Source organism: Carassius auratus, chromosome 7 (genome assembly GCF_003368295.1).
Source record: "Carassius auratus strain Wakin chromosome 7, ASM336829v1, whole genome shotgun sequence".
Taxonomy (NCBI): Eukaryota; Metazoa; Chordata; class Actinopteri; order Cypriniformes; family Cyprinidae; genus Carassius; species Carassius auratus.
The window spans coordinates 3,132,464-3,160,041 of NC_039249.1; the positions used below are offsets into that span (position 1 = coordinate 3,132,464).

At 36.2% G+C, this 27,578-nt stretch overlaps 1 protein-coding gene across 1 annotated transcript; it reads right to left on the reverse strand.

Moving 5' to 3' along the window:
- Positions 1-27,578, reverse strand: LOC113105536 (dedicator of cytokinesis protein 11-like). The gene is made up of 20 exons (XM_026266640.1): positions 27,442-27,578; positions 25,390-25,456; positions 24,878-24,925; positions 24,515-24,657; positions 23,387-23,502; positions 23,167-23,304; positions 22,721-22,903; positions 19,584-19,697; positions 16,914-17,129; positions 14,165-14,222; positions 13,198-13,304; positions 12,966-13,088; positions 10,911-11,024; positions 10,423-10,569; positions 9,926-10,136; positions 8,404-8,594; positions 7,202-7,299; positions 6,410-6,548; positions 2,602-2,613; positions 1-2,424 (listed from the first exon to the last, which is right to left on the reverse strand). Exons 1-19 carry the CDS (start codon positions 27,533-27,535, stop codon positions 2,602-2,604), a joined length of 2,319 nt encoding a protein of 772 aa, XP_026122425.1. The 5' UTR covers positions 27,536-27,578; the 3' UTR covers positions 1-2,424.

Consider the following 27,578-nt stretch of genomic DNA (forward strand, 5'->3'; position numbering starts at 1 on the left):
TTTTCTTTAGAAATATTCTCTTTATTTTATCAACTACAGACCACAGATAAGGAAAAAAACACATTCATACATTATATGCTGACAAAACGAGAAGGAAATTATGAAACTAATCATCGGAAATGGCAGCTTGTCGCACACTATCCTCTTAATAGCGAATTCAGTGTCCATTGCTGATGACTTTATTACTAGACCAGAAAACGCAGACATTTTTGCATCTGCTTGCAAATACTGCTGTGTCAATTCTTTATATACGTTTCAGTTTGCTCTCGCACACACACTTAGTCACACACACATAAACATTTACAACAAATGGACAATTTCCTATATAAATCTACATATCCTCTGTTTTGCAATTTGCATATTCAGTGCAGCAAGGACTGATAAGTATTAACAGCATTTTTGAACATACATCAGCCCTTAATAGGCTGTACTGGCTGAATCCATGGGCAGTTAATAAGGACCAGCCCAACGAAAAACAAATGTTTACAATGGAAATCACCAAAATCTGCTTAAACTAGATATCAATATGCTGTTACAATCTGCATTATATCAAAGTCAGCTGTTCTCGACCGTCATGGGGTATGCATTCATTTTTAAAAAGCTTTACATATACATATTTATATAACATCATTGCAACTCCAGACGGTTTCGTTCAATTTCATAACAGAAATTATGCAATGATCTTAGTTTCTCAGTTTAACAAACGTGCAGCCAGTCAATAACCACCAGACTGAAAATAAGGGAAGAGGGACGGTGTGATTTGACCACATATACAGTAGTAGCTAGTTTAAATTCGTCTATTCTCCAGCTGGCAGGAGGAAGACAGACGTCTTAAACTGACAGCAATGTTTCTCTCAAACTACACCACATGCAGTTTGCACCAAGCATCAAACAGAATTAAGGGAAGAGTCAACAAGAGAATATTAGAATCAAGATGTTGCTCGGTAAAAAAAAATGTCCAAAAAACAATTATATAAATCATTTAAAAAGTCAAACTTTTATTGTACCATTGTTTTTTGAGTTGAGAAATAATAGAAATAAAAAACAGATACCTTCTCTATACTTTTTTTGGAGTCAAATGTAAGTTTGTAATGTTGTGATTCATCTTGAAAGCTAGATGAGCTAGTTTATATCTTATTATAACCAAGTCATTCTCTGTTTATAGAGAAAATGAATAGCAAAAATACTTTCAGAATCAACGCCTCTGAAAATATGGGCGTTCACTGTTGGATCATTGTATTTTTACAACTGTGAATTCTATCATTCCGTACAATGATTCAGTTTTAGACTTTATGATCACCTGCCATTTTCAGAAAATACAACTGTCAGTGTAAAAGTCATATGGAAATGTAGGCATATAGTATAAACTGGCCATTTGATCTTTGGTGTACTGGGTGATCTAAATACACTGCATGTTTTATTTCCAGCAGCACCCCTTAATTTAAAACAGACAGTTTGGCTGAGATGCAAAATGGACTGCATTACAGAAAAACACGTACAGTACAGGCAAAATGTAATAGCATTGCTAACCCATTTTACTTTTAAAGAATGTAAGAAAAAAATAATACTGGACTTGAATTTATATAATTGATTGGATCACGAAAAGTAGAGGAAGAAAGTCTATTTCCAGCAAATAAAGAAAATTCCTTGGTAAATCATAAAACTTAAATGAAAAGATGATAGTTATGCATAAATAAAAGTCAAAGTACAACATACTAAGACATAATTATGAAATAAAAAGCTAAAATGATGAGATAAAATCATAATTATTAAAAAATGTTTTAAAAACATAAATTATGACTGTGTTATAATTGTGTAATAAATTAAGAACTGACTGAATTCAGTCCATTCTATACTTTTATCTCATAATAATGACTTTTATGTCAGAATTCCGAAGTTTTGTGAATTCTGACTCCTGTTATAATTGACTTTATATCAATTTTGACTTTTTTATTTTTTTTATTTTGACCATCTCATCACAATGAGCGATTATGATTTTGACTTTCTATGTCATAATCATGATATATGAAAGTTTCTTATGTGGTGGAAACAGGTTTCTAGAATTGTATGGTAAGAGAGTAAGAGTTGAAAAACAAGGTGGATTGGTGATGTTAGACTTAAAGGAACATCGATGCAAACATGATAAGACCAGGGATGTGCATTAAGAAAGTAAATAGAGTTGTTGTTAACATGAACCGTAAAAGCAGAATTTACACAAACTCGCTGTACACAAGTAAAAACATGGCATTCTTGTAACATGAAAAGGTTCTTGCAGAAAGCCTTGAAATTTGATCTGTACATTCAGGCGGAGGAGAGCTGATAGTCCATCGGGTTCTAGCTCAGGTCAGTGGAGGTTCCACTGATAGCACGGAACACATGGAGAGAGTTCTGCAGCAGGGAACGCATCATATCCTCCTGGAAGATCTGAGGGGCGTAACATGAAAACAGGATGAGGATTTACAAATGAAGTGGGAGATTTGCAGTCATGTTATTAGCAGCTAACAAGATTTCACTCACTCACACAAGTACAATTACCGGGTATAGCAACTGCATGCACAAATATTTAAAAGGAGACTACTTTTTTGCAACAAAAGCGGTTACCTAGAACTCAATCTATAGGACACGGCAGCATAATGAAGAAAAACAGAGACACATTAGAAGTAGGACAGCATTATATTCACCATAACACCAGAAAACAGCATTTTTCAATTGATTCATTGAGTTTCAACACCTAAGTACAGTGACCTACACATTTTGAAACAAATTACCACATTCTCACTTCCAGTTGCAGTTCGGTTTTTAATAATCATGATGACACATTAAGGTGTAGTTACATAGGGAAACACTTGCTTGCTGTAATTCTGTTGTAGAGAGGAACTAATCGAAATATTACCAAATGTCTTAATAGAAATATATCCTGTCCTGACATGACTGGTGTGCTGAACGCACAGCTGTTTCCAAGAGCTCTGACATGCATTTCAAAGTACATTCACATACAGGAAATGAGAAATTCCTGTGCACACACATTTTGTATTTATGCATCACATGAATTCTTTCCATTAATGGATGGTTTGTTAGGATAGGACAATATTTATAAAAACCTGGGATCTGAATCTAAATATTGAGAAAATCGCCTTTACAACTGTCCAAATGAAGTCCTTAGCCATGCATGTTACTAGTCAAACATTGAGTTTTGATACATTTTCTTGTAGGAAATTTACAAACTATCTTCATAGAACATGGATCCTAATGGTTTTTTGCCAATGTACTGTTGGCTATCGCTACAAATACACCCGTGCTACTTATGACTGCTTTTGTGCTACAGGGTCACCTATTGTATTGTATGATGTGAACAGAATTAATATTGTGCCTTTAAACTGTTTCTACTGTACGACGGTCAAACTAAAAGCATTTAAATCGTTTTAAGATAATGCAAGCCAACGCACTTCTTGTTAACTTCATCAAGAAATGAAGTTCACTAATCAAGAATACCAAATCAGATTAACTTAACACACTTCAATGGAAAAAGACAAATGCAACTTCTGTATTTTTTAACTAAGCTAGTGTTCAGCAAACCTAGTTTACAGTGTCTATCACTAGAAACAATGGGCCCTATCTTGCACCCAGCGCAATTGACTTTGTACACCGACGCATGCGTCATTCCTATTTTGCACCTGTGCAAAGCGCGCTTTTCCCTCCACAGAAGCACGTCGCTAAACTAGTGAATGAACTTGCGCTCCCTGGGCGGTTCAGCGCCAAAAAGAAGGTGTTTTCCGGCGCAAACAATCCCTAGTGCTATTTTGCTGTTCCATTAAACAATTGCGCCACTGACCAGAAAAAACCTAGTCTAAAGTCAGTGGCGCGTTGCGCGTTGTTCATTATGCTATTTTAAGGGCGCATGCTTGACCATAATGTATAGCGTGCACAACGCGCATACACTTTGCTCATGTAATCTACACCGATGCAACAGTTATTTTTGCAAATCATAAATTGTTACACTAAAAAAATATTAACACGTGAGATGACGGAAATCATTGTGAAATCTTGCTTACAAATTATTCAGGCTAATTGTAGTAATTAAGGATCAGACCTGTTTGCCCGATAGTGGCAAGACATATATGTATATAAGGACATCTGACAAATATGTTTGTCCGTCAAGAACCAGGAAAAAAAAAAAATCGATGAAACAATTGTGGCTATTTCCTCCCACGCCTGTTTAACCGACGCTATTTTGGGTGGGTTTCTCCCATCCCCATACAAAACAACTTCTCTGTCTTTCACTGCTCTTACAAGAACATCAGTCTCCTCGGCTGTGAACCGCTCCTGGCGTGCGCCTGGTAAATACACCATAATAATAGCAATCCATAATGGAACTTGCGCACCTGCTTTTAAAGGGAATGTTGGATGACGCTCCGATTGGTTTATTTCACGTTACGCCCAAACCACACCTATGAATAATGAAGCTACTTCAGACCAACCCACTTTAGATTTGCGCCGGGCGCAAGAGCCATTTATCCCGCCGGGAAAATAGCAACAGCGCCGAGACCCGCCCACAAAGTTACTTGCGCTTCGCGCTTTGACACTTGCGTTTCAGATCGTTAAAATAGGGCCCAATGTCTTAAACCATACAGTGAACTTGAATAATAAAAAAACTGTCTGAAAATGTAATGCATTCATCGATGACCAAGAACTATGACTGCAACGTTTTTCTGTGTGTCTTTTAGACACTATATAATTGTTCTTTGCATTAAACTGTAAAAGGAGACTTTAAAATGTGATGGGGAAATAATTAATTGGAACTAGTGAAACCGGTCCTTCGTCAGGTTTTGGAAAGCAAAGGCTTTGTGCTTCTAAAGAAAACCAGCAAGGTGCAAGTACATGCCATGATGTGAAAAAAAGGGGAGTTGTCAAATAATTACATTTTATTAAACAAGTTACATTTTAAATCATTTCTTTAAAATGATCAATTAATCAAAGCATATATTTAGCAAGGTCCCAGATGAAGGTCATTTTAAAATATCACTGTGTCAGATGAGAAATCATTAAACAGTCATAATAACAAAGACCTTTGCTTTAGATGTCGATTATTCACGGTAAATTAACGCATTCATTTTGAAACCATGGAAATCTGCATTTCTATAAGACGAGTGTCAAATCGCAAGGGTAAGTTTTAATTTGTAGTACACAAGAACAACATGAAAGTGAAAAGTATTTGAAATCTTTCACTCTCAAACTCTTTTGTCAAGTGTCATCTCAGGACACAACCTCTCTGGGATAACCGTGTGCACACTACAAACCAGAACAAACCTGTTCCCCTTTCACCGTAGCAGCCTAACAAACCTGTCTGCCAATCACTGCCTTCAAGCTCAAAACCATGAAGCTTTTCAACAATATTTTGTAAACCAGTGGACACACACAGAAGATTTGGTTTATGGTTTGTTTACTGAGGGAAATGGCCAGTTAGCCCATTTCCTGAAGTCTGCGTGGACAAGAGAAAACACGGATTCATCCTAATTCACTCTGTAATAGCTACAAACATAATGCAACCACAAAAACCAGCAAAATCACTACACAGGGTCCAAAGGTAGAACTCGGCAAGCAAACAAATGCTAGCAAAACTGCCATTCATTTGTTAAAGATGACCTTTTAACTTTTTAAGGAAGTGCATCAGATGCAACAAGGCATAAATGAAAAGAGTGAAACCCATCAAAGAGAAACGACAATCTTGCAGATTTTCACACATTATCAGGAAGAAGAAAAAAAAAGTGTTTTTCGTCTCCTGTCAAATAACTTCTTAACTTAGTGTGGCAATACATTTCTGGGTTTTACCGAAGGCACCGAAACCAAAAATCAGGAACAAAGTCATGATGGGTCAACATTTTCAGAAGAAGTGGCATAGAGGCCATCAGATATGCAACAATGACCAGCACTTCAGTCTGTAAAAAATCGAATGAAAAGCGGCTAATATTACATACTGTAGATGTTACCACTCTTCCAGTTAGATGACACTGATCAATAAAGGCTTTAAAATCATAAAGATGATATATAGTTTCACGAAAAACAGAAAGAAAGCAGTTGAATGGAGTCTTTATGTCAAGCAGGGTTATTTTAGTTAGTTATTGTAGTAGTATTTTAGGTGCTTTTTTGAATCATCATTTTAGTATTTGCGTTTTGGCTTTTTCATTCTCTTCATTCTTTTATATTTTAGTTTTAGTTCATTTAGAACATAACGAAAACTAATACGGTCCAAATGTTGCTGAAAAATATATTTCGAGTAACGAATATTATTTTATGCTTTTAGATTTTTAGTTCACTGTAATAACCCTGGGGCTGAATTCATTGCAGAAATGTGTTGTATGGAAGTACGTAGAAAGAAGAACAAAAACTATAAAGGACCAATCCAACATACCTGCTCGTGGATGATATCAGAAAGTTCTTTCACCATGCTTTTGAAGTTGGCCTTTAGTCCCTCGTGATACTCATACTGATCCTCCTTAATGAGCCTCTCGTTGATGTCCAGAGCCATGCTGCATGCATTGACAAACTGCCTGCAACACATACAGAATAACCAAAAAACTGAGCATTACAGAGACAATACAAGATCTATTGTTATAGTGTGTGTTCATAGAAGAAGTTTTAACATGCTAGAAGATTTGTTTGATTTAGGTGGGGAATGCACATGTATTTATTTAAAAAAACTAAAATTAAAACTGTCATATAAATGTCACTGCGAGTGCTTATAAATGCAAATACCATTTACAGGAATAAGATGCCTTGGTATGATAACCAATGCATTCCTGCAGCATGGCAAGTTGATACATGCTGTTAAATGAACAGAGACTGCCGCTGGTTGCTTCCTGAACATTGCTCACTTCAGCTTTTTTTTTAGCAGATTTACTATTCTCTTGAAATTAAAGTTCTCAGAAAGAATACCTGAAGCCTTTTTTGGTGTTTTATAAAAGGAAAAAGTTGGAAATCTCACAGAAAACAAGCCAAAATAATATTAATCTCACTGATAAGAGAATGATTTGTATTGATTGTTCACATATATATCCAACTTCAGAAACCTTGTGTCTATGTGTGTTGGGAAGGTTCCTTGTAACTGCTGTTTTACCAAACCCAACTTTTCTGGTTATGTAGCCACGCAGGTATCTGTTCCCTTTGTAAGTTCAACAAACTCCGAAAGTAATACCGGCAATACCTGAATATTTCCTTGAGCTCCTTAACCTTTTTACTGGATTGACCAGATTTGGATTCATCCAGAAAAGCTCGAGCATAGGCCATCGGTCCCGCATTCACCTATAACCCCGAAAACAGTAGAAGATGCATGAATTGATTGCCTGCAAATCACTATCAAAGAAAAGACTGTTCAGAAACTGTGTTTACAATGCACAGGAACATTTTGATACAATGTGGTCATATTAAAAATAGAAAATGCAAAATAATGTTTTTCTTTTCTTTTCTCTTACTAACAGGAATTTTGTTTTGCATTAGGGAAAATTTGGCTTGCATATAATTGTCTGTATTGACATTGTGTCAAACAACATGTGTGTATTTAAGGCATAATGTAAGAACTTTAGTTTCATGTAATGTGGGGGGAAAGCTGGTTTAATAAAAAAAAAAAACTATCAATCATTTGACATACAAATTGTAAAAAAGTTTAATCAAGAAAAACTCAAAAGTAACAGTATTTTACTTTTGCATACAACAGTATGTTTATTTATATATTTCTATAAACCAGTTTAAACTTGAGGCAGTATAACACATACTGTAGATAATAAATCATTATTATTAATAGTTTTCCATATTGCATTTATGAGAATTAGATTTTGTGCATTACAGTAATGAGAAATGTGCTTAAAATAACTTACACAATGAAAAATAACTGTTACACAAAAAACTTAATATTCCTAAAATTATGCTTTGCCTGTTAGTCACTAAATATTGTTCTGTATCCCATGATATTGATGCATTTATTGCATTATTTGATAAAAAAAAACAGTAAAAATAACTGTTGCTATGTTAACATATTTTAAAATATAATCTATTCCTGTGATGCAAAGCTGAATCATCAGCATCATTACTCACATGATCCTTCAGAAATCATATATAATCTGATATGCAGTTTTGCTGCTCAAAGCACACCTCTTATTATAATCAACAGTTGTTTAATATTTTGTGGAAACAATGATCTTTTCAGGATTCTCTGAGGAGTAAAAACCTCAAAAGAACATTTATTCGAAATGGAAATCTTGTGTAATATATAAATCTCTTTACTGTCACTACTGATCAATAAGTTGAATGCTTGCTTTTTTGAATGAAAGTATTAATTTCTGTAAAAACCCCACAGTTTTGAGCAGCAGTGTGCTTAAACACTCCTGGGTGTGTAATGCATACTAGTACCTGCACACTAACACAGCCTTGGAGCTTGAGTTGAAGTGTGATCATGTTAACCTCTGAATTAGTGCAGAGTTTAGTGAGTTCAGCGCTCCTCTCTTTCATCTCATCTATTGCTACATCAATCGGCTTCAGCTCCAAGTGCTTTTCTCCCACTACCTGGATGCGCTTCTTTACATAGGGAAATGTGTTGGCCGCTGTAGACACAAACAACATGCAAACACACACATGCAGTCAACAATACAATATTCTTTCGATCCTGAACACAAATAACATCACCAAAACAAAAGACCGAGATGGTGATCTGATCTCCAGTTTTTCATCTGTGGATGACTGGCTGTCATTTACATGTCTGTCATTTGCCGTCGAGTTCACAGTTAGCCACACACCTGCTGTTGTCAATATTGACTGTTTGAAGAAGCCGCCTGAAAAGAGTCATTATCTAAGTGATATTTTGAGACCGCTGACAAAAGTTGTCACTCAAGTGCGTGCCAGTTTGTAGAATAGGCACGTTTTGGCCCACGGGGGAACATGTTATTCCCATTGTACGTTGAAATGCTTTTTCTTCGTTTCATTAATTATTAAACCAATTTTATACAGTATTAAACGCATGCATTTTTTTGGGTTGTGAAGATTATGCAACTAACCTGTGCACACAATAAGGGCCACATACACACTATAGGTTTTCAGGAATGACAACCACATTTAAATGTGAGAGTGAGTATCATAAATGAAACATTAAGTCACTTCTGAAATTGTGATGATTGACACAATGGTAACCATAGCAAAGCTTCCGAGTTTTGCAATGTTGACCTAACCACCACTCAGCGATGCACTGTTTTGTTTCTGCTCGGAAGTGTTTAAATGTCATCAACGACTAGTTATTTAGTATTCAGAGTTAAAACAGCTGATAAAAACATTCGAAAAAGTAATCCACACGATTCATTTCTTGTGAAGCAAAAAGCTGCTTGTTTTTAAGAAACAAATCCATTGAGAGCTTTTTTTTTTCTCTGGCTGAATACAAGTCCTGTACCCACAATATTGCTTCCTCCACTGGAAAAGTAATCTCATCTGAATCAGGAGAGGAAAAAGACACGGACCAAGCACTTTTTACAATCAAAAACAGTCTAGAACTGTTCTAAACACATATTTTGGAGGGTAGACAATAGACTCCTATTTTGGTCTGAAGTTAAAAACACATTAGTGATAGATTTGTATTCTACAAACATGCAGCTTTTCAGTTCACAGTGCATTAACTGATGGACTGGAGTCATGTGGATGACTTCTGGACTGCTGTGATGTTTTTATCAGCTGTTTGGACTCTCATTCTGACGGCACCCATTCACTGCTGAGGTGAGCAAGTGATGCTACATTTCTCCAAATCTGTTCTGATGACGAAACAAACTCATTTACATCTTGTATTCCTTGAAGAGAAGTACAGAGTTGATGTACGAGCTGCAAAAAATGGTTCAGATCTCACAAGATGCACTGGGAGCAATGCCAGATCTCCTGCTGACTTTACACTTACTGGTAAGAATCGTTCGCCGCTTGCACTGTTCCTCAACCCCTCCTTGTTTCTTTCCTGTTAGTGTGAATGGAGTCTCGAAGACAAAACGCTGAATGTTGTGGCACTTTTCGAAGTCTGTCTTCCTCTCCGCCAGTTCTTTCTCATCAAAGTAGGGCTTGACAAATGTGACCTGAATGTAGGCAAACTTCGGATCTAGTTCTTTCTGGTTAACCTGCGGGTAAGATAAACAAGTTTGTGTGTGCCTTTTAATTATTTAAAGAAAGTGAGATGGTTCACTATGAAACTTGGAAAAGAAAAAAAAAACCCTATTAAGATGATGCATAGTGCTTTTGAATTTAAATACTCAAACACATGCAAAGACTGCAAGCTAGACATTTGTTTGTGCTTAACATAAACAAGTCTTTCCTGGAAGATGAGTGAAATGAGCTGCTCCTCACGGTCATTTCAGGATAATACAGGAAGCTGGACAGTTAAACAGAAATGTTATGTTTTCTTACTCTGTTGGAGTCTTGGATGATTTTGACATTCTCCGCTCCAAACTTTTCTTCGTAGAGACTTAAGAGACGAAGGGAAATTTCAGGCAGACTTGTGAGCTTTGGCTCTTTGTAGATGTATTCTTTTCCATCCTCTTCTTCAAAGAAGCCCTGGGGTCCAAAAATAATGAAGAAGTTCACAAGAACACGGTTTGTCTTTCAAAAAATCATTTAAAAAAGTGACCCACCACAGTCTTTTGACCGACAGTGTAAGAATCTGCTCGGTGTGATGCATGATTTCTTCTCAAACCATATTTTAGTCATCAATTTATGAACCAAAATAGATTAATCTCAAAACCTGGCAATGTCTAGACACTGAATTCTCATCTGTACTCTATCAGACATGCAAGTGATTCATCATATCAATGGTTTACACAGACAAGTCCTTTTGGGAAGTGGTAGCTAAAAGGTGAGCTTGTAGAATGGTGTGGCATGTCTTCGTTTGAACCCACCTGCCCATAAAAGGCGACTCTAAAGTAAGTCCCCAGCAGACGTCGGCCAGAATGCATCACCTCTAATATCTTTGCATAAGCTCGCTGCAGTGTGTCATACAATCGCCTCAGTTTCTAGAGGATAAAGAGAGACAGTTATGTGAGGGAGTGTGTGAGGTGTTGGAACTGCGTTCACATCTGTGCTGTCAAAGTTTTCATTTCCTTTGAGCCTTTTCGCTTGAAACTATCATCTTCGGCTTGCTTAATATGATTTGTGAAAAGGGTCAAATTAAACAGATTCAACAACATAAAAAGAGATGCATAAGAAAGGACTAGGAACAAGAGCGGGAAATTACAAGTCAGATATGATGAGTGAACTAACCGATAAAAGTCTGCAACTATAAGTGTGTAAACTTCAAGAAGTACGCCTAACTTTAATAAGGGTGTCACTGTTAGCAGAGGAACATATCCTAAAGTTGTAAACAGTTTTCCAAAGAAATGTTTCTTTATTAATGTAGAGTAAACTTGCTTGGGCTAATAAAAACATGTGTGTTCTTTTATGACACATACTGTCCGTGCCATTTATTTAAACATTAAAGACAAAGGTATGGAAATTAAATGTCAACAAACTAGCAATATTATCATAACACTACAATCATACATAATTTATGGGTGTCACAAAAAAAAAAAAAAACTGATATGGAAAACCAAATGAAATATCATGTAAAACAAAAATACAAATTCAAATTCAAATTCAAATTCAAATTCAAATTCAAATTAAATTAAATTAAATTAAATTAAATTAAATTAAATTAAATTAAATTAAATTAAATTAAATTAAATTAAATTAAATTAATGCATTTAGCAGACGCTTTTAGCCAAAGCCACTTACATTGCATTCAGGCTAACAGTTTTTACCTAACATGTGTTCCCTGGGAATCAAACCCACAACCTTTTCCGCTGCTAACGCAATGCTCTACACCACTGAGCTTTAATTCCATAAAAAGCCGAGCAATAACTATTACACACTTTTGTTTTTATTCAATGGAGTGAAACAACTCAAGATGGTGCACTCAAGTCTTTGATTCGCATGCATTTCTGTTGGTGGAAACGGTTTTAAACAAAGTACAGACTTCTGGAAGGATCAACATTCTCACGACAGCACTGGCACAGTGGTAAACTTTCCATGTAGAAGAGTTTGTTTATGAATTGCTTTCCAAAAAGCGGCTATAGAAGGCAGAGGACGATGTCTCAGTCTTAATCACTTCACAGAAGGATTCTTACATTCACAAAATGTGTGGTTTATGCTAACAAGTGTTTGCCAAGTCGCTGCTATGAGGTTTCTGTGCTGTGCTTATTAGCATGCAGTGCTGTTAACACGAACTAAAACTAAAAAGTATTACAACGCAGAAGTTATAACAATTTCACCAAATGAAATAAAACGAAAATAAATGAAAATGACAAATTGCCTTGGTAGCTAACTTAATTCAGTTTAAGTTGTAGTACAAAAATTACTAGAAAAAAACCCTAAATAAATAAATAAATAAATATATATATATATATATATATATATATATATATATATATATATATATATTTTTTTTTATTTTATATATATATAAAAGTTTAAAAAGATATACTGTAAAAGTATATAAATAGTACTAAAATGATACTTTATGTATATATGATATTCTGGTCCCTAGATATGTAGGGGATTTTTTCCTACTTCATTCAGAAATCATACTCAGAATTTTTCCACATTGACTGAGAAGAGAAAGTGAAACAGATCAAGGTTGTGTTCCTAAAGACTGATGATGCCCTCACCACCTGACTGAGCTCCTTTAATTCTTTTAAGTCTGATCAGAGTGTGCTTATGCTTTCTAAGAGTTTGGTTGTTGAGCAAGTAGCTTCAGTCTGGAATAAAAATAAAAAATTAAAAATTAAAACACAGATGCCACCAAGTCTTAAAGTCACGCCATTGTGTAAGAAAAGAATTGGGCAAAGCCAAAGTTGGGCAAAGCACTTGCCAAAGTTAAATGAGCACATTTCCTAAATCTGCATGGCATAATTTCTCACCTCAAACTCATGCCGCTTCTCGTAAACTGGAATGATGAGTCTTGAAATGTGTGTTATGAGCTCAAACCTCTCGGCTTTCCATAGACCCTCCACACACACCTCCAACTGCTCTACCAGGACATCCTGTCACATAAGTACAACTGAACTTCACAAATGCATCTTTTGACTTGTTAGTCAAACATATTCCTGCTACGGACTTTTAATGCTTCAATCTGTCAGCCTCAGTGTTTACCTCAGTGTAGTACACATCTTGCATCCCTGCGTCTTCTTTCATAGCTCCTTCTTCATCGATGTTCTGGGTGATTTTCTTAAAAGCTGCCAGTCCACTTGGGAACAGCTCTGAAACAATAAGAGAACAGAAGATATGCCACTGTATTAAGACTAGCAATAACTTTGAATACTGTATTCAACACATACGGTATTAATCAATAGTACAACTACAGGTTGGTTTATCATTTAACTCTAATAAAATTGTAAATGGTTTTGCTTGAAATGTGTGCTTGCATCATGCTTCATTAAAATAAAGATGTCAAAGAAGGTCTGACATTAACACATGTTTATCTTTCCATGCTTTTTTCTTGTGTGTGTAAATACAGTTTGGGATCACGTTTCACAAGTTACTGCATTATTAAAGATTACTTGAAAACCTGATGATTAGGATTATAAAATAACTGTATAACTGTTACCAACACATGACTTCTGAGAAACATACAGCAGTCCTTTAAACAATGCTATTTTTATCTCTGGTTTCTAGTTATGCAAATATGTGCGACATGTGACATTCTTTTCGATTTCCATCATAAGAGTTGAAGAGAGCAAACCTCTGAACTGCTAGCAGCTAACAAAATCTGTTTGCAATTTAAAAAACGTTCTGTAAAATGGACATTTTGTGTTAATGAATGCTTTATTTAAAATCAAAATGGAAGAGAAAGAAACAGGTTTCAAATGCTATCCACAATACTTCAGACACATTGTTTGAGACTTTGCATTGCCATTTGCATTGTGCACCACAAATTAGACCTAGATAGTGAAGTGTTTGTCCTGAGCAAGACCATTATTTGCATGGGGAAATGAGGGAAATTACATGAGCCACAGGTTTTTATTGTTTTTATTATTTTTAGGACACGTCATCTAAGGAAGAAGGATTTTAGCCAAATATATGAGCATGTTGAAAATAAATAAAACCTTTGCAAACTTACTTCTCCTGTGCAAATACTCTGCCACCAATGCAGCAACATGAACATTACACATAGCAGCCTGAGGAAATACAAGAGCAGACAAAATAAGGTTCACATCACTAAGAAAACAAATCTCACACACAGTGAACTGAACGTAAGCTCATCTATGTCAGTTGATTAAGAGGTACAGTCCAATCAAAAATGAAAACTTGCTGAAAATGTTCTGGTTCCCTCAGGCCATCAGAAATTTTAATCAGAATAGATTTGGAGAAATTTAGCTTTAACACTTGTTCACCACTGCAGTGAATGGGTGCCGTCAGAATGAGAGTCTAAACAGCTGATAAAAACATCTCAATAATCCACACGACTCCAGTCCATCAGTTTAATGTCTTGTGAAGCAAAAAGCTGTACGTTGGTTGTAAGGATGGAAGAACCTCAAAGAACCTCAAATACTTTGACCTTAAAGCCGCCAGCATTAAGCAAATACGCATTTATATAATTTAAACAAATCTTTGAATGACTAATGAACATTTAATTTCACAAATCTTACAAACTTAGTCTAATCCAGCTGTGAGATCTTGTGAAGTGTGCATTTTTATCCAGCATGATCACGTGTTCTCTGCGTGACGATCTGTTTGTGTGAATTGAATGCTTTAAACTTTAAACTCATGATTTCAAATTATTCTGCGCTTTATGCATTCACCCACTGTCATATTCATGTCATTATCACTGTGTGCTGTATGTAAAATGAGGGTTACCCTGGCTTTATTTGAAAAATATGATTCCCAGTGCACACAAACTTCCCAGAATACCGAGTGCCCCATTGGTTACAGTGTTTACTTCCTTTTTAATTATATTTGTATTAAATATTTATTTATTTGTGAAAAATACCTTGACATCTAAAGTATGTTTAGTTCACTCATTTATTTTTTAATCCATTGTCAAACGATCATATGATTACAATTTTTTAATATTAATAATCATATCGGCATTATATCGGCTATCGGCCCCCCTTGCTTTCCAAAATATCGGCATCGGCTGTCAAAAAACACATATAGTGGGGCGCATGTAAAACGGCCGATGTGAGGCACCCTGAGCGACATAGATTCCTAATGAACGAGTAAATATAAAGTAAAGAGTTAACTAAAATAAATCAAATGTAAGAATAATAGAAATAATTAGAGACAGACAAACAACCAATTTGCATTTCAACCTAAATTCGAGGTCATACTAAAATGGAGTCAGGTTTGAGTTTAACCTAAATTGAATAACTTTGCGTGCTGAAAAGACCGAACATGCAGGAAACCTTCAGCCAGCACTAGATACATTCCTTGGACCGAGTGCACGGACCTTACATCGGTAAGAAACAAATCCGTCAACACATTTTAAACTTAAATTTGACTCATTCACCAAAAATTAAAACGAAAAAAGTAAAATGCCTTAATTATGGATTTATTTCTTACAAGGAACATTCACAAGACAATAATTGAATTTGATCTTATTCTGACGGCACCCATTCACTGCAGAGGATACATTGGTGAGCAAGTGATGTAATGCTAAATTTCCCTAAATATGTTCTAATCAAGAAAAAAAAAAATACATTTTTGATTACCTGAGAGTGAGTAAATGTAAATTTTTGGGCAAACTATTCCTTCAACTATCTCCATTTATTTGTTCTAGGGCATCCACTGCACAAGGAACTACTGTTATATAATTTTTCCCATTGTTGGGTGTATTCCCTGTATGCGACTAAAATAGAAATATTAGAGAATGCTGGCAAGGAAGTGACCTTTACTCCAATTCATTTCCTGTTTTCATTCAGTGGGGGATATATTTACATGAAGAATCAAACACTGCTGTTTAACCCAAACATATCAGAAGAGTACGGGACACATTGAGCCCAATTATTAGATCATTCCTAAATCAGGTAAACAGAACAAGTTAAACAGCACGGAGCATCTCTTGTGAACTGTTGTTAAACGATCGAGGCTTGACCCATGTTCAGTCAGGCAAAGGCTGGGACAGGTGCAATTACAAAGTTTGTTTAAAGGATAACCTAAACGTTGCTACCAGGAGGTGGTTTCCAGAGGGTTGCTCGCCATTAGTTATGGCCATAAAAAATAACCGATTTATGTCATGCAACAGAAATCTCCAAACAGGTGGTTCAAAACTAAAATAGAGAAAGAAATGCATCATATGTGCATAAAGCCTTATAAAGTATTAAAGTCTGACAACATATAGTGTGCCCTTGTAAGATTGTGTCTATAGACTAAAGTTAGTTGAATAAGTGTTAGAAAAACTTTTCAATGACTTCTATAAAAGTAAAATGAAATATATATTTGTATAAAAGTATCAAAAGACCAGAAACAATTTCTACATCAAAATGGAAGCTGTTGATAAAAAAAAAAAAAAAAATGGCACTTGGTTTTTATATTAACTTATGCAAATGTATTGGTAATAAAACTGAAAACTGAATTAAACAATGTATAACATATTAAGATAAACATCTGAAAACAAAGATTGCATTTCCTCTGAAATTTCCACCGTAGAGCACATGATATGATCTGCAGGTCGTGTGCTGAATGGCATTCAGTGTATACTTACAGCTTCAGGGCGATGCGGGGCGTAAAATGGCCTACAGGCATTATGAGTGAGCAAGCGTCTAACTTCATCCATACAGAATGGGTTGAGGCCAAAACAAGTTGACATGGAGCCTTTCCAATGCACCTGTACCAACAAAACACTGCACCACATGCTCAAAATAACACACCTCGGAGAAGTCTCCATTCTTGCTGTGTGCTCGTGCCATGCTGTCCAGCCAGGTCCGCCGGAGCTCTGGAGTGCTTGCGTACGATCGGGCCAGACTGTACTGAAGGTCGAGCAGCATTTCTGGGTCTTTCTCGTGCTCACGCATCTGAGCGGTGGCCATCAAAACCGTGCGAATCCTCATCGTCAGACCCTTCACTTCAGAGGGAAACGTGGTGGTCTGGGGAGATAACATAGATTAATATAACAAATATTTGCCAAGAGAAGCAAAAAAATGTGCAGGGCACTTTAGTACACAGCTGTACACGCAAGTCAAATTCCTCCATGCTATTTTCTAAATTCCTGCTCTATGCAAATTTTTTTGACACCATGTCTTGCAGCGTTTTCTACATCTCACAAGAAAGACTTGCATGTCAAGTCATGAAGACTGTGTATAATATTCTTTGAAATGAACGAGTAGTTCACTTCCAAAGTTTCCTAATAATTCACTCACCCCCGTGTCATCCAAGATGACATCCATGAATTTTCTTCTCGAGTTGGAAATAAATTAATGGGGGGGGTTAATTGTGTAATGTTGCTGTTACAACACTGAAAGTTCAATGCAAACAGAGATACTGTCTTTTAAAATTTGGCAGGTTAATGCCTACAAATATATCTGGTAGGAATTAAAATGTATAAAGTCAACCAACCCTTTTGAGGAAAACATTCCAGGATTTTCCTCCATATAGAGGACTTCAATGGGGGCCGGTGGGTTGAAGGTCCAAATGGGCTTCAAAGGGCTCTACACGATCCCAGCTGAGGAATAAGGGTCTTATCAAGTGAAACAATTGATCATTTTCTGAAAAGAAAAAGGGCTGGGAATAACTAATTATATAAATGACTGACCGTTTCGCTAGATAAGACCCATATTTCTCAGCTGGGATCGTGAAGAGCCCTTTGAAGCTGCATTGAAACTGTAATTTGGACCTTTGACCCATTGGCCGCTTTTTGAAGATCACTAAACCGAGAAAAATGGTTTCTTCAAAAACCTTAATTTCTTTCCAACTGAAAAAAGAAAGACATATTTGATCAGATCTGTTAAAATCCTGAGTGATCATAGTTTTACTTTTCTGGCATACAGCCTTTATGGTTATTAAGTCTATTATTAAGTCTATCATTACTGTACATGGACAGATTATATTATATGTGTATGGGCAGATCCTGTTCTTAAGCTGTATAGTTATAAATGTTTAATAAATAAAAAATTAAGAAAAACAGACAGACATGAACATCTTGAATGACTTGGGCAGGGTTCCCATACCTTGATTAACTTCAAATTCAAGGACCTTTCAAGGATTTTCCAGGTCAAATACCTTCAAATTCTTCAAACATTTTACATGAGATAAACAACTATGCATTAATTTTTGGCCATTTGACAGAGATCTGATGTTCTATTTGTTGTATTTCTGTTTTGCATAATTTCCGGGAATGTCTGTGAAACAGAGGTACCATCCTAGTAGTTTTGTGCATGATTGAACATCATGTAGGGTGACCATATTTTAGTTTTCCAAAAAGAGGACAGTGGGCGTGGACAGGGCGGGGGGATGGGGTGTGGTTGGTTGGTGGTTAAAGTAGTGCCCAAAGTAGTGCAATGACAATATCCCAAATATCAAAACTGAAAATATGTCATTTACATACATAAAATACATATTTTATGGTCACTGTCATGCATATTGATCATAAACACAGCTAAAAAGCTTCCTACCAGTGGCCCTCCTTCACAAAACACACAGTTTTATCATAGGCAGAATGCAAAATCTTTCAATACAAGCATTTTAGTCAAATGTAATTAAAGCAACATTGACACACAGAGAAAATCATCCCGTTAACAGTTTAAAAGTAGCCATAGGAGAAAAAAAGAAGGCAGACTTGGCAACCCAGCATTCCACACGAGCTGCGGGAGTCAGATTTGACTGATCACGGGTGGAGGAGAGAGATTTAAATACTCTGCGTATTGATAGCGGCTCCCTGATGCACAGAAATGATGCAATATTAGAATGTTTGCAGGGAACAGGAAAATCATGGGAGTGGGCAATAATGGTCAGAAATTCAATGGGAGCGGGATTAAGAAAACAGGCCCTCGCAGCGCTCGGGTACAAAAACGCACTGGCGACTGTAGAAAACAGAAGCCGTAACCAGAAATCCCGGCCAGACGAGGACCTGCATCAATGTATGTTTATTTTTAAAAACTTTCCAGGGCCTTGAAATTTTTTTTTCAGATTCACAAACTTTCGAGGATTTCAAGGACCCGTGGGAACCCTGCTTGGAAATTAGCAAATTGTCAGTACATTTTATCTGCAGGTGAACTAATCCTTTAACAAAACTATCTAAAAGGTCTGAAGACCACACAGTTTTTGTTCATTCACTGCATTTTGGTGTTTTTGGAGTGAATGGCTCTTTAAAAAGTAATGGGCCAGTGATGTGGGATTGTGGTTTTTTTGCAATAACATTGAAAAAAAATCATTTTCTGTATTCAGAACATCACATTTGCCAATTATTACACAACTCTCTGAAATGCTTGATTCTTACGCGTTTCACACTGCAAGCTTGAGCTTAGCCAGCTTCTTTTCAGAGTCACTACATATACATACAAAAAGAAAAAGAAAAAGATTCCAGTTTGCATTCTCTACTGCACCTTCATGGCTTTATCACTGTTGGCAAAGTTGTTGATGATGGACAGTGACTCCTGGAAACGTGAGCTGCCCGTAAGCGCCACATCAGCGATAAGCTGGCTCACAGCGATGATGATCTAATGGTCAGAGAGGACACAGACAAAATATACATTCTTGGGTCACACAAGAACAGGCACAAGTTAGTGTATTTGTTTACCAAGGGGACAAAATTATCAGTGAAATCCATGCTTGAGATTTGAGAAAAGAAGAGTGAAGAAAAAGATAAATCAAGGTAAATCTAACATGTGAACAACATTTTTGATCATCTATTAAGCTGAAATTTATGCAAATGTATTATGCAAAATAATACAGCCAGTATGAAAATATAATTGAATTGTGTGTAGAGACATAAACTGCCAGCTATGAAATTTGCCTTGGCAAGACATCTTATTTCACAGATGTCATTTCCATCACAGGATGCTATTAAACACAACACATTATGTGAGATGAGGTGGAAATGACACTACGTGTTTTCTCGTGATACTTTATGGTGTGTTTACATGACACAGTTTTTAACTAAAAATTGAAAACTTTTGTGCATTTTGGTCATCCATTCACAAGATGCATGCCATTGCTGTATAAAAGCACCCTTATATTTACAGTTGGATATCGTAATAAGACAAATTAAAGCGAAAGGGTGAAAAAGTGAGTTCATTTACCAAAAGCCCTCAAGGCCTAAACTCTATCATAAAAATAGCTAAAGGAACGCCCTCATACAGCACACTGGGTTTCACGAAGCGAAAGTGCGACCAAACAAACCAAAAAAAAACTTTTATGGTATAGAAGATAGTTCTAAAAGCATTTTAGTATGAATGCAAAAAAATACTAACAATTTGTTTTTATTTATGAGGGTGCAACTGAAATGTATCTTATAAATCAAAAAAGTAAAGTTGTTGCTCTGCATTGAGTAGAAATGACGGCGATGCCTTAAGACACATGAGAGAGTGGTATTCAGCTCAAGTTCAAACAAGTGAATGTGGCTTGACCTGTCTCACTGGCATTCTGAGGTTTTATTAAGCCATGCAGACTGCATTACATGCTTACGCACCTTCAGCAAACCTTTTCTGCTTTCGATAACATTCAAAGACATTAAGACACCTAGACGGTCTATGTAATATCAGATAAACAGAAATGATCTAATTCTTGAGACATACCGGATCACACGCAAGTCAGTACGCACAAACACGGACGTCATAATGAATTTACAGTCTTACTGTTAAAGGGGTCATATGATGCCATTTACATTTTTCCTTTCTCTTTGGAGAGAGAGAGAGAGAGAGAGAGAGAGAGAGAGAGAGACAGGGTCACACAGAGTCAGCTGTCTTATCCGTCCATGTCTGGTGTACTTTATACACATACGAGCTTCATCACTGTCTGACACGACTCTGTTCCCCTTTCAGACTTGAACTGATGGTAAAACTAAGGACATTATTAACTGTCTTTATTTTGAGAGATAAACCTCGCGATTTTAGAAAGGGGCGTTACATTTCTGACGAGTGCTTGCAGTGTTCGGCCAATCACAGTGCACTGGGTCAGTTGGCCAATCAAAGCAGACTGCGCTTGTCAGAAGGAGGGACTTTGTAGAAAACGATGCGTTTGAGAGAGACGGGGCATAGAGGACCTACAATAATGTACAGTATTTGAAAAAAGAATGTGTTTTTTTGAACATTAAAGCATGTCAACAAATTCTATTACGGTACACCAAATACACAAAATAATTTTCTTTAAAAAAGCATCATATGACCCCTTTAAATCCTGTAAACTAACATTCAAATGTTTTGGGGTCAAGCTTATTTTTCAGTAGGGATGCATTAAATTGATCAAATTAAACAGTATATTTTTACAAAATATATGTTTCAAATAAATTCTGTGGTTTTGAAATTTTCCATTCATCAAAGAATCCTGAAAAACAGTGTTGACTTGAACACACACACACACACACACACTCACGATTCGCGAAACTAAAGTGGGCCAAAAAGAAATCTAACTCTAATTCCAAAATCAGGAAATTTCATAAAGTGTGAAATCACTCTCAAAAGCAATGTAGAGCTGTGGATCTTTTGACATTTCTAGTTACTGCCCTCACATTCTTTTTAGCTGACTGCAGACTTGACTCAGTAATGTGATCACTCATTAGTTCTCCACTGCATGTTAACACATCAAGAGAATCATCTGACAGTCGTACCTTAAGGACAAACGTATAAAGCTTTATAGAAACCATCAAATGACATCATTTATATTTGTTTTGCTGCAGGTTTCATGTTCAGAATCATATTAGCATTGTGTGTTTTAGCAGGAATTAACTTGTGAAATAAGAACATGTATGTGTCATCTAAAGTTAGTATTTAAAAGAAAAAAAGGCAAACCTGGAAAAAGGGAACAGCAGATTAGATCAGAATGATTTCTGAAGGATCATGTGACACTTAAGACTGGAGTAAAGATGCTGAAAGTTACAGGCATACAATAGGTTTTAAAATATATGTAAATAAATACTAAACAGTAATAATATAAAATATGAAACAACAGTTAAATTGATTGCATTTGATCTATTAGTTAATAATTTGCACTTACAATGTTGATAATGTTTTTGCTGCAAAAACAGTAATGTTTTACGATCTTGTAAATGGCCGTTAAAGCGTCTTACTTCTGGACTCAGAGGTGCAAGCTCAATAATCACCCCTTTTGGGCTTCAAACATGCAGCCTTTCAGCAACCACCCATAATTTTTAAGCATTAGGTTACGGTACTCCTCCGCTTTATACAAAAAAACTTCCCTCACATCCAAGTGATCTTTCACCACAAGTACTGCGCAACGGTTTTGACAAGTAAACATTAAAATGACGTGCCAAGACGTGCGCTGATATACAGTACGATAGGATTTGTAATGCATAAAATTAACAAAGAAGAAAAAGGTTAGATTTGGCATTAAATTAGCCATTAAATTTGGCAGACACACTACTGTTTCCCAATAAAATACAGTTGGGGCTCATAACTTGTGCATGATACAGCTGGAAAATAAAGAGGAAAATGAAAAGTGAAAAAAAAACAAGGACAAGTTTATTAAGGTGAAATAATAGTTATTATAAAATGTTATTTTATACCTGTAAGTGCATGCGCAGGAAGCTTTTCCTCTTGGTGTAATCAAAATTGTTCCTCATGAGCAGGTATAGAAGGGCAGACGCTTCTCCACGGAGGACACTTAGTTTAGACATACAGCACTTCAAGACTTCATAGCACAGAGAACCACACAGAGTTACACGGCCCTTGAAAAGGGGAACCTGGAACTAAAATATATAGATCGAGACACAAACACATTCATGTGCAAGTCTTGCAAACATCTCATGTTGCTGCATTCTTCAAACCTATGGTTTACCCAAAACAAAAACTATTTCCATTAACATTATACTTTGCTCCGAACCTGTATGCTACAAATGTTTAATAATAATAATAATAATAAAGCTGCACCTTTTGGATTTGGGTTGGGAACCACAAATAATGATTTTCTAAAAGAACTATTCCTTTAGTAAAAGAAGTATGTCAATCTCACCTTGAAGATAAAGGCTCGCAGAGAGGCAAAGATGTGTTTGATTGCGGTTTCTGATGGTCCGACTTTCAGTAAAGTGAGGTACGTGTCAAAGACCTTCGTCATCAGAGCATTGTGACCATCACTGTCCAGCAGCTGAATCTGTCAAGATCCATTAATTACACTATCAGTCTGTGGAAGGATCAACCCCTGGCTTCATCATGAACACTGTGTTGGTGATTACCTTGAAACTCTGAGTGAAGAGTGAGAGGACATCCAGTACGGTAAGGCAGGCCTCTGTCGACATATTCCCCTCAAGCAGAGACTGATGGTTGATCTCTGCTTCTGTGGCACCTCCAGCTGAAACACAGGATCACACAAATGCATGCTAATATTTCAATGCAACGTAAAAACCTAAAAAACTTTACTCAAAGTTTCAAAATATTTTCTTGTTAATATCATAGTCATAAGTCTAGATTTAAGAATACAAGTTAAATACAGCTACGGTCAAGAAATTAAGGACTATATGTGACCCTGGACCACAAGATAAGTATACTGTAAGTCGCTGGGGTTTATTTGTAGCAATTGCCCAAAAAACACTGTATGGGTCAAAATGATCAATTTGACTTTTATGCCAAAAATTATTAGGATATTACATAAAGATCATGTTCCATGAAGATATTTTGTACATTTCCTACTGTAAATATATCAAAACAAAATTTCTAATTAGTAATATGCATCGCTAAGAATTCATTTGGACAACTTCAAATGCGACTTTCTCAGTATTTAGATTTTTCTTCACCCTCAGATTCCAGATTTTCAAATAGTTGCATCTCTGCCAAATATTGCCAGATGGTAACAAACCATACATCAATAGAAACCTTATTTGTAGCTTTCATTTGATGTAAAAATGTCAATGTTCAAATTTATGTTTTAATGTTCAAACACATTTTCCTAAACTACCTTGTAATACACTACCACTGAAAGGTTTGGGGCCAGTATATAAAAGAATTACATTTTAAACTATTCATTTTTATTAAAATATACAATATTATAACATTATAATATTTATTTTATCAAATAAATGCAGCTTTGGTGAGCACAACACACTTGTTATTAAAATATTACAAACTACAAAGTGAGACTTTAAGTTGTTAAATTATATAAGACTTTGTTCTGATATATTAAATTAGGTAAAGTTTTTCCATTTCATTTTATTCATTGCATTACAATATGTTATGTTTTTTGTTTTGTAGTGGAGCTTAATATATCATTATATAATAAATAAAAAAAACCTATGGAAATCATGTAGCATAATGCAATTCTTCCCAGAATGAATGGAAATAGAATAACAGAGGAGAACACCAATTACCCATGTTCAGGGTTAATGAGGTGTCCATAGTGCTAAACTGCTGCAGCTTTGCTTGCATTAGGCTTCCTCGACTTCTCAGCACCGGCATGGTCTGAGACTTCCTCTCACACGAGAAGAGTTTGGACACCCAGGGCTCCAGGCTCCTAAACAACGCACACAAACAAAGCTGTATTGTCCCCAACAATGCTAATCTTGATACCACTGATCATTTGAAAGCACAGGGGGCAATGAAATGTAAAGATCTGGCTTTGATGACATGGAGACAGCGTCACAGTTGTGGTTCATGTAAATATGAGTGATCTGAATGTGGTTAATTCTCAAAAGGGAAACATGTAGTTGTTGTTTAGTCTCTGTCATGCATACCGGCTGATGTTTCGCTTGCCCACATAGCGGAACTGGACTATGCAGATCCTACAAACAAAGAAGACTGAAAATGAGTTTGTTATGTGACAGAAAGCCAAATAAAGACTAAAGAAAGATTTACTTTCTGACAAGATTTACTTTCTGGCAATAAACTTATATAATTTCCTCCCATCTTCAGAGCCGGAAACACAGATTAAGACCCAAAACATTCCACAAGTGTGCATGTTCTTCCAGCAACACCAGCTGGATTTCACATTTTGTCAGAACAAAATTCTTAAGGTAACATTGTGTGCCGTATTCTCAGCAGCCATTAAACAATTTACTTTTATTCAAATGTGCATTCATTTAATCAAGAGACAGCAAAGACTTTTACATTGTTACAAAAACGTACATCTTTCAAATAAATGCAGTTCTTTAAAACTTTCCATTTATTAAGGTTTCATGAAAAAGACCGGTCAACACCGGTCAGACAAGTGGGAAACACCTCATGGGAAACTTAGTACGTCACTCACTCGAGCAGACTGAGGAAGTTCATGACGTCTTGAGGATTGACTTTAGACCAGTAGGCAAGTAGAGTATCTACAGGAAGACATTGAGTAACATACAAACAAAAGCATTAGTGCAATATAGCTCTTATAACACTTGTTCCTGTTCACAGTGACATTCTCAAAAATACAGGACAACAACCAATCTCACAGGGTTCCCACGCTGTTCTTTGACAAATGGCCAAAAAGAATACTTTTTACAGAAATAATTTCAAAAATGAAAATTATGCCATGATGTACACACCCTTAAAGGAACACTCCACTTTTAAAAAAAAAAAAATTCACATTTTCCAACTCCCCTAGAGTTAAACAGCATTTTACGGATCTTTTTTTTTTTTTTTTTTTTTTTTTTTTTTTTTACAGTTTTACTGTTTTCGAATCCATTCAGCCGATCTCCGGGTCTGGCGGTAGCACTTTTAGCTTAGCTTAGCATAGATTATTGAAGCTTAACATCTTGCTCAAAAATGACCAAAGAGTTTCTATATTATTCCTGTTTAAAACTTGAGACTTCTGTAGTTACTGTACATTGTGTACTAAGACTGACAGAAAATGAAAAGTTGTGATTTTCTAGGCCAATATGGCTAGGAACTATACTTTCACTCCGGCGTAACAATCAAGAAAGTTTGCTGTCATACCACGGGTTCAGCAGGCGCAGTGATAATCCAGCACCTAAAAATAGGCTACTGCTGGAAGTTAACTGGGGACTATTTTAAAGCCGCTGTGTAATAAAATTGCAGAAAATTGCCACTTTTAATTTCCCATCGGTCTCAGTACACGATTAACTACAGAAGTGTCAGGTTTTAAATAGAAAAAGATATTTAAACTCTTTGGTCATTTTTGAGCGAGATGCTAACGGTCTAATCAGATGCAATGATCTATGCTAAGCTAAGCTAAAAGTGCTACTGTCAGACCCAGAGATTGGCTGAATGGATTCGAAAACGGTGAAACTCAACTGAATAACTGAGTTAGACAATTTCACTATTTTAAAAAATAGCTGAGTGTTCCTTTAAGCCATCATAAGTTTATATTACTTTCTTTTTTTAATACAAATCTGCGTTATATTAAGAAAATATCCTGGCTCTTTCAAGCTTAATAATGAAGCAGTGAATAGGGTTTAAGATTTTTAAGTCCAATAAAAGTGTATCCATCCATCATAAAAAGTGCACCACAACACTCAAGGAGGTTAATAAAGGTCTTCTGAAGCAATTAGATTTTTTTTTTAAAAGAAAAACATGCATATTTAAAAATAAAAAAGATTTACTCTCTAGCTTCCATTAACTGATGATGCAAGATGTAGCGTAAGCTCCAGTGAAAATATGCTAGTCTCGTAAGAACCAAGTTTTGTTCACAGCAGAGGAAAACCAATCTCCTCTTGGTTCATACTGAAATCCTCCAAAACTTTTCTTTACAAATTCTCAACCAGTGTTTTGTTTTGTTCTTTCCACTGCACTTCTAGCGCTTTTAACAATACAGATTGTGTCAAAGCAGCTCTACATTATTAAATAGGAAAACAGTGTTTTAATAATGCAAAAGGACAATAGTAAACACTCAATCTTCATTTAAAGGCAGTTAAGCATTGAATTCAGTAATGTCATCATCAACTTCAGTTCAAATGGTATCTGTGCAATCAAGTTGACGATATCCCTGGAAAATAAGTGTCCCCAACTAAGCAAGCCAGAGGCGACAGTGGCAAGTAGGGCTGCACGATAAATCGCATTGTCATGCATCTTGTCAGTAAAGCTGGTTCTGTGATTAGTAGTAAATCTCCATCACGTGCTTTCAGATGGAGCGGCTTCTGTATGTGCTGTATAAAGAAAGGTGACAGTATGTCCCAATTCTTTGGGTAGCGGATAGCGTGCTCCTTGTCTTTGGTGTCTAAGGCATCTCTTTGCAGTTGTGTGGGTGCCTGGCTGGTTGCAAAGTCATTCTGGGTGGTTTCCAGGGCATTAATGGGTTGCCTGTCTGGTTGCAAAGGCTACAACCGTGACTATAATTCATGGTATAACAAAGTGTGCTTACCATCTGACAATGTTCTTACAATATGCAAGAAACACAGGAGCAGCCCTCTGATCTCATACTGCCCCAAACGGCCAGCGGTGGGTGCATTGCTCATAGTGGACCTGCGCCTCTGTAACTGAGCAGAAATGGGGAAAAAA

Excerpts from the sequence above, each read along its gene's own strand:
- LOC113105536 (XM_026266640.1), bottom strand. The coding sequence starts at position 27,535 with ATGAGCAATGCACCCACCGCTGGCCGTTTGGGGCAGTATGAGATCAGA. Across the intron at positions 11,025-12,965 it reads AGAAGCGGCATGAGTTTGAG|AAACTGAGGCGATTGTATGA; the intron begins GTGAGAAATTAT and ends TTTATCCTCTAG. Across the intron at positions 10,137-10,422 it reads TCATCCAAGACTCCAACAGA|GTTAACCAGAAAGAACTAGA; the intron begins GTAAGAAAACAT and ends TCTTACCCGCAG.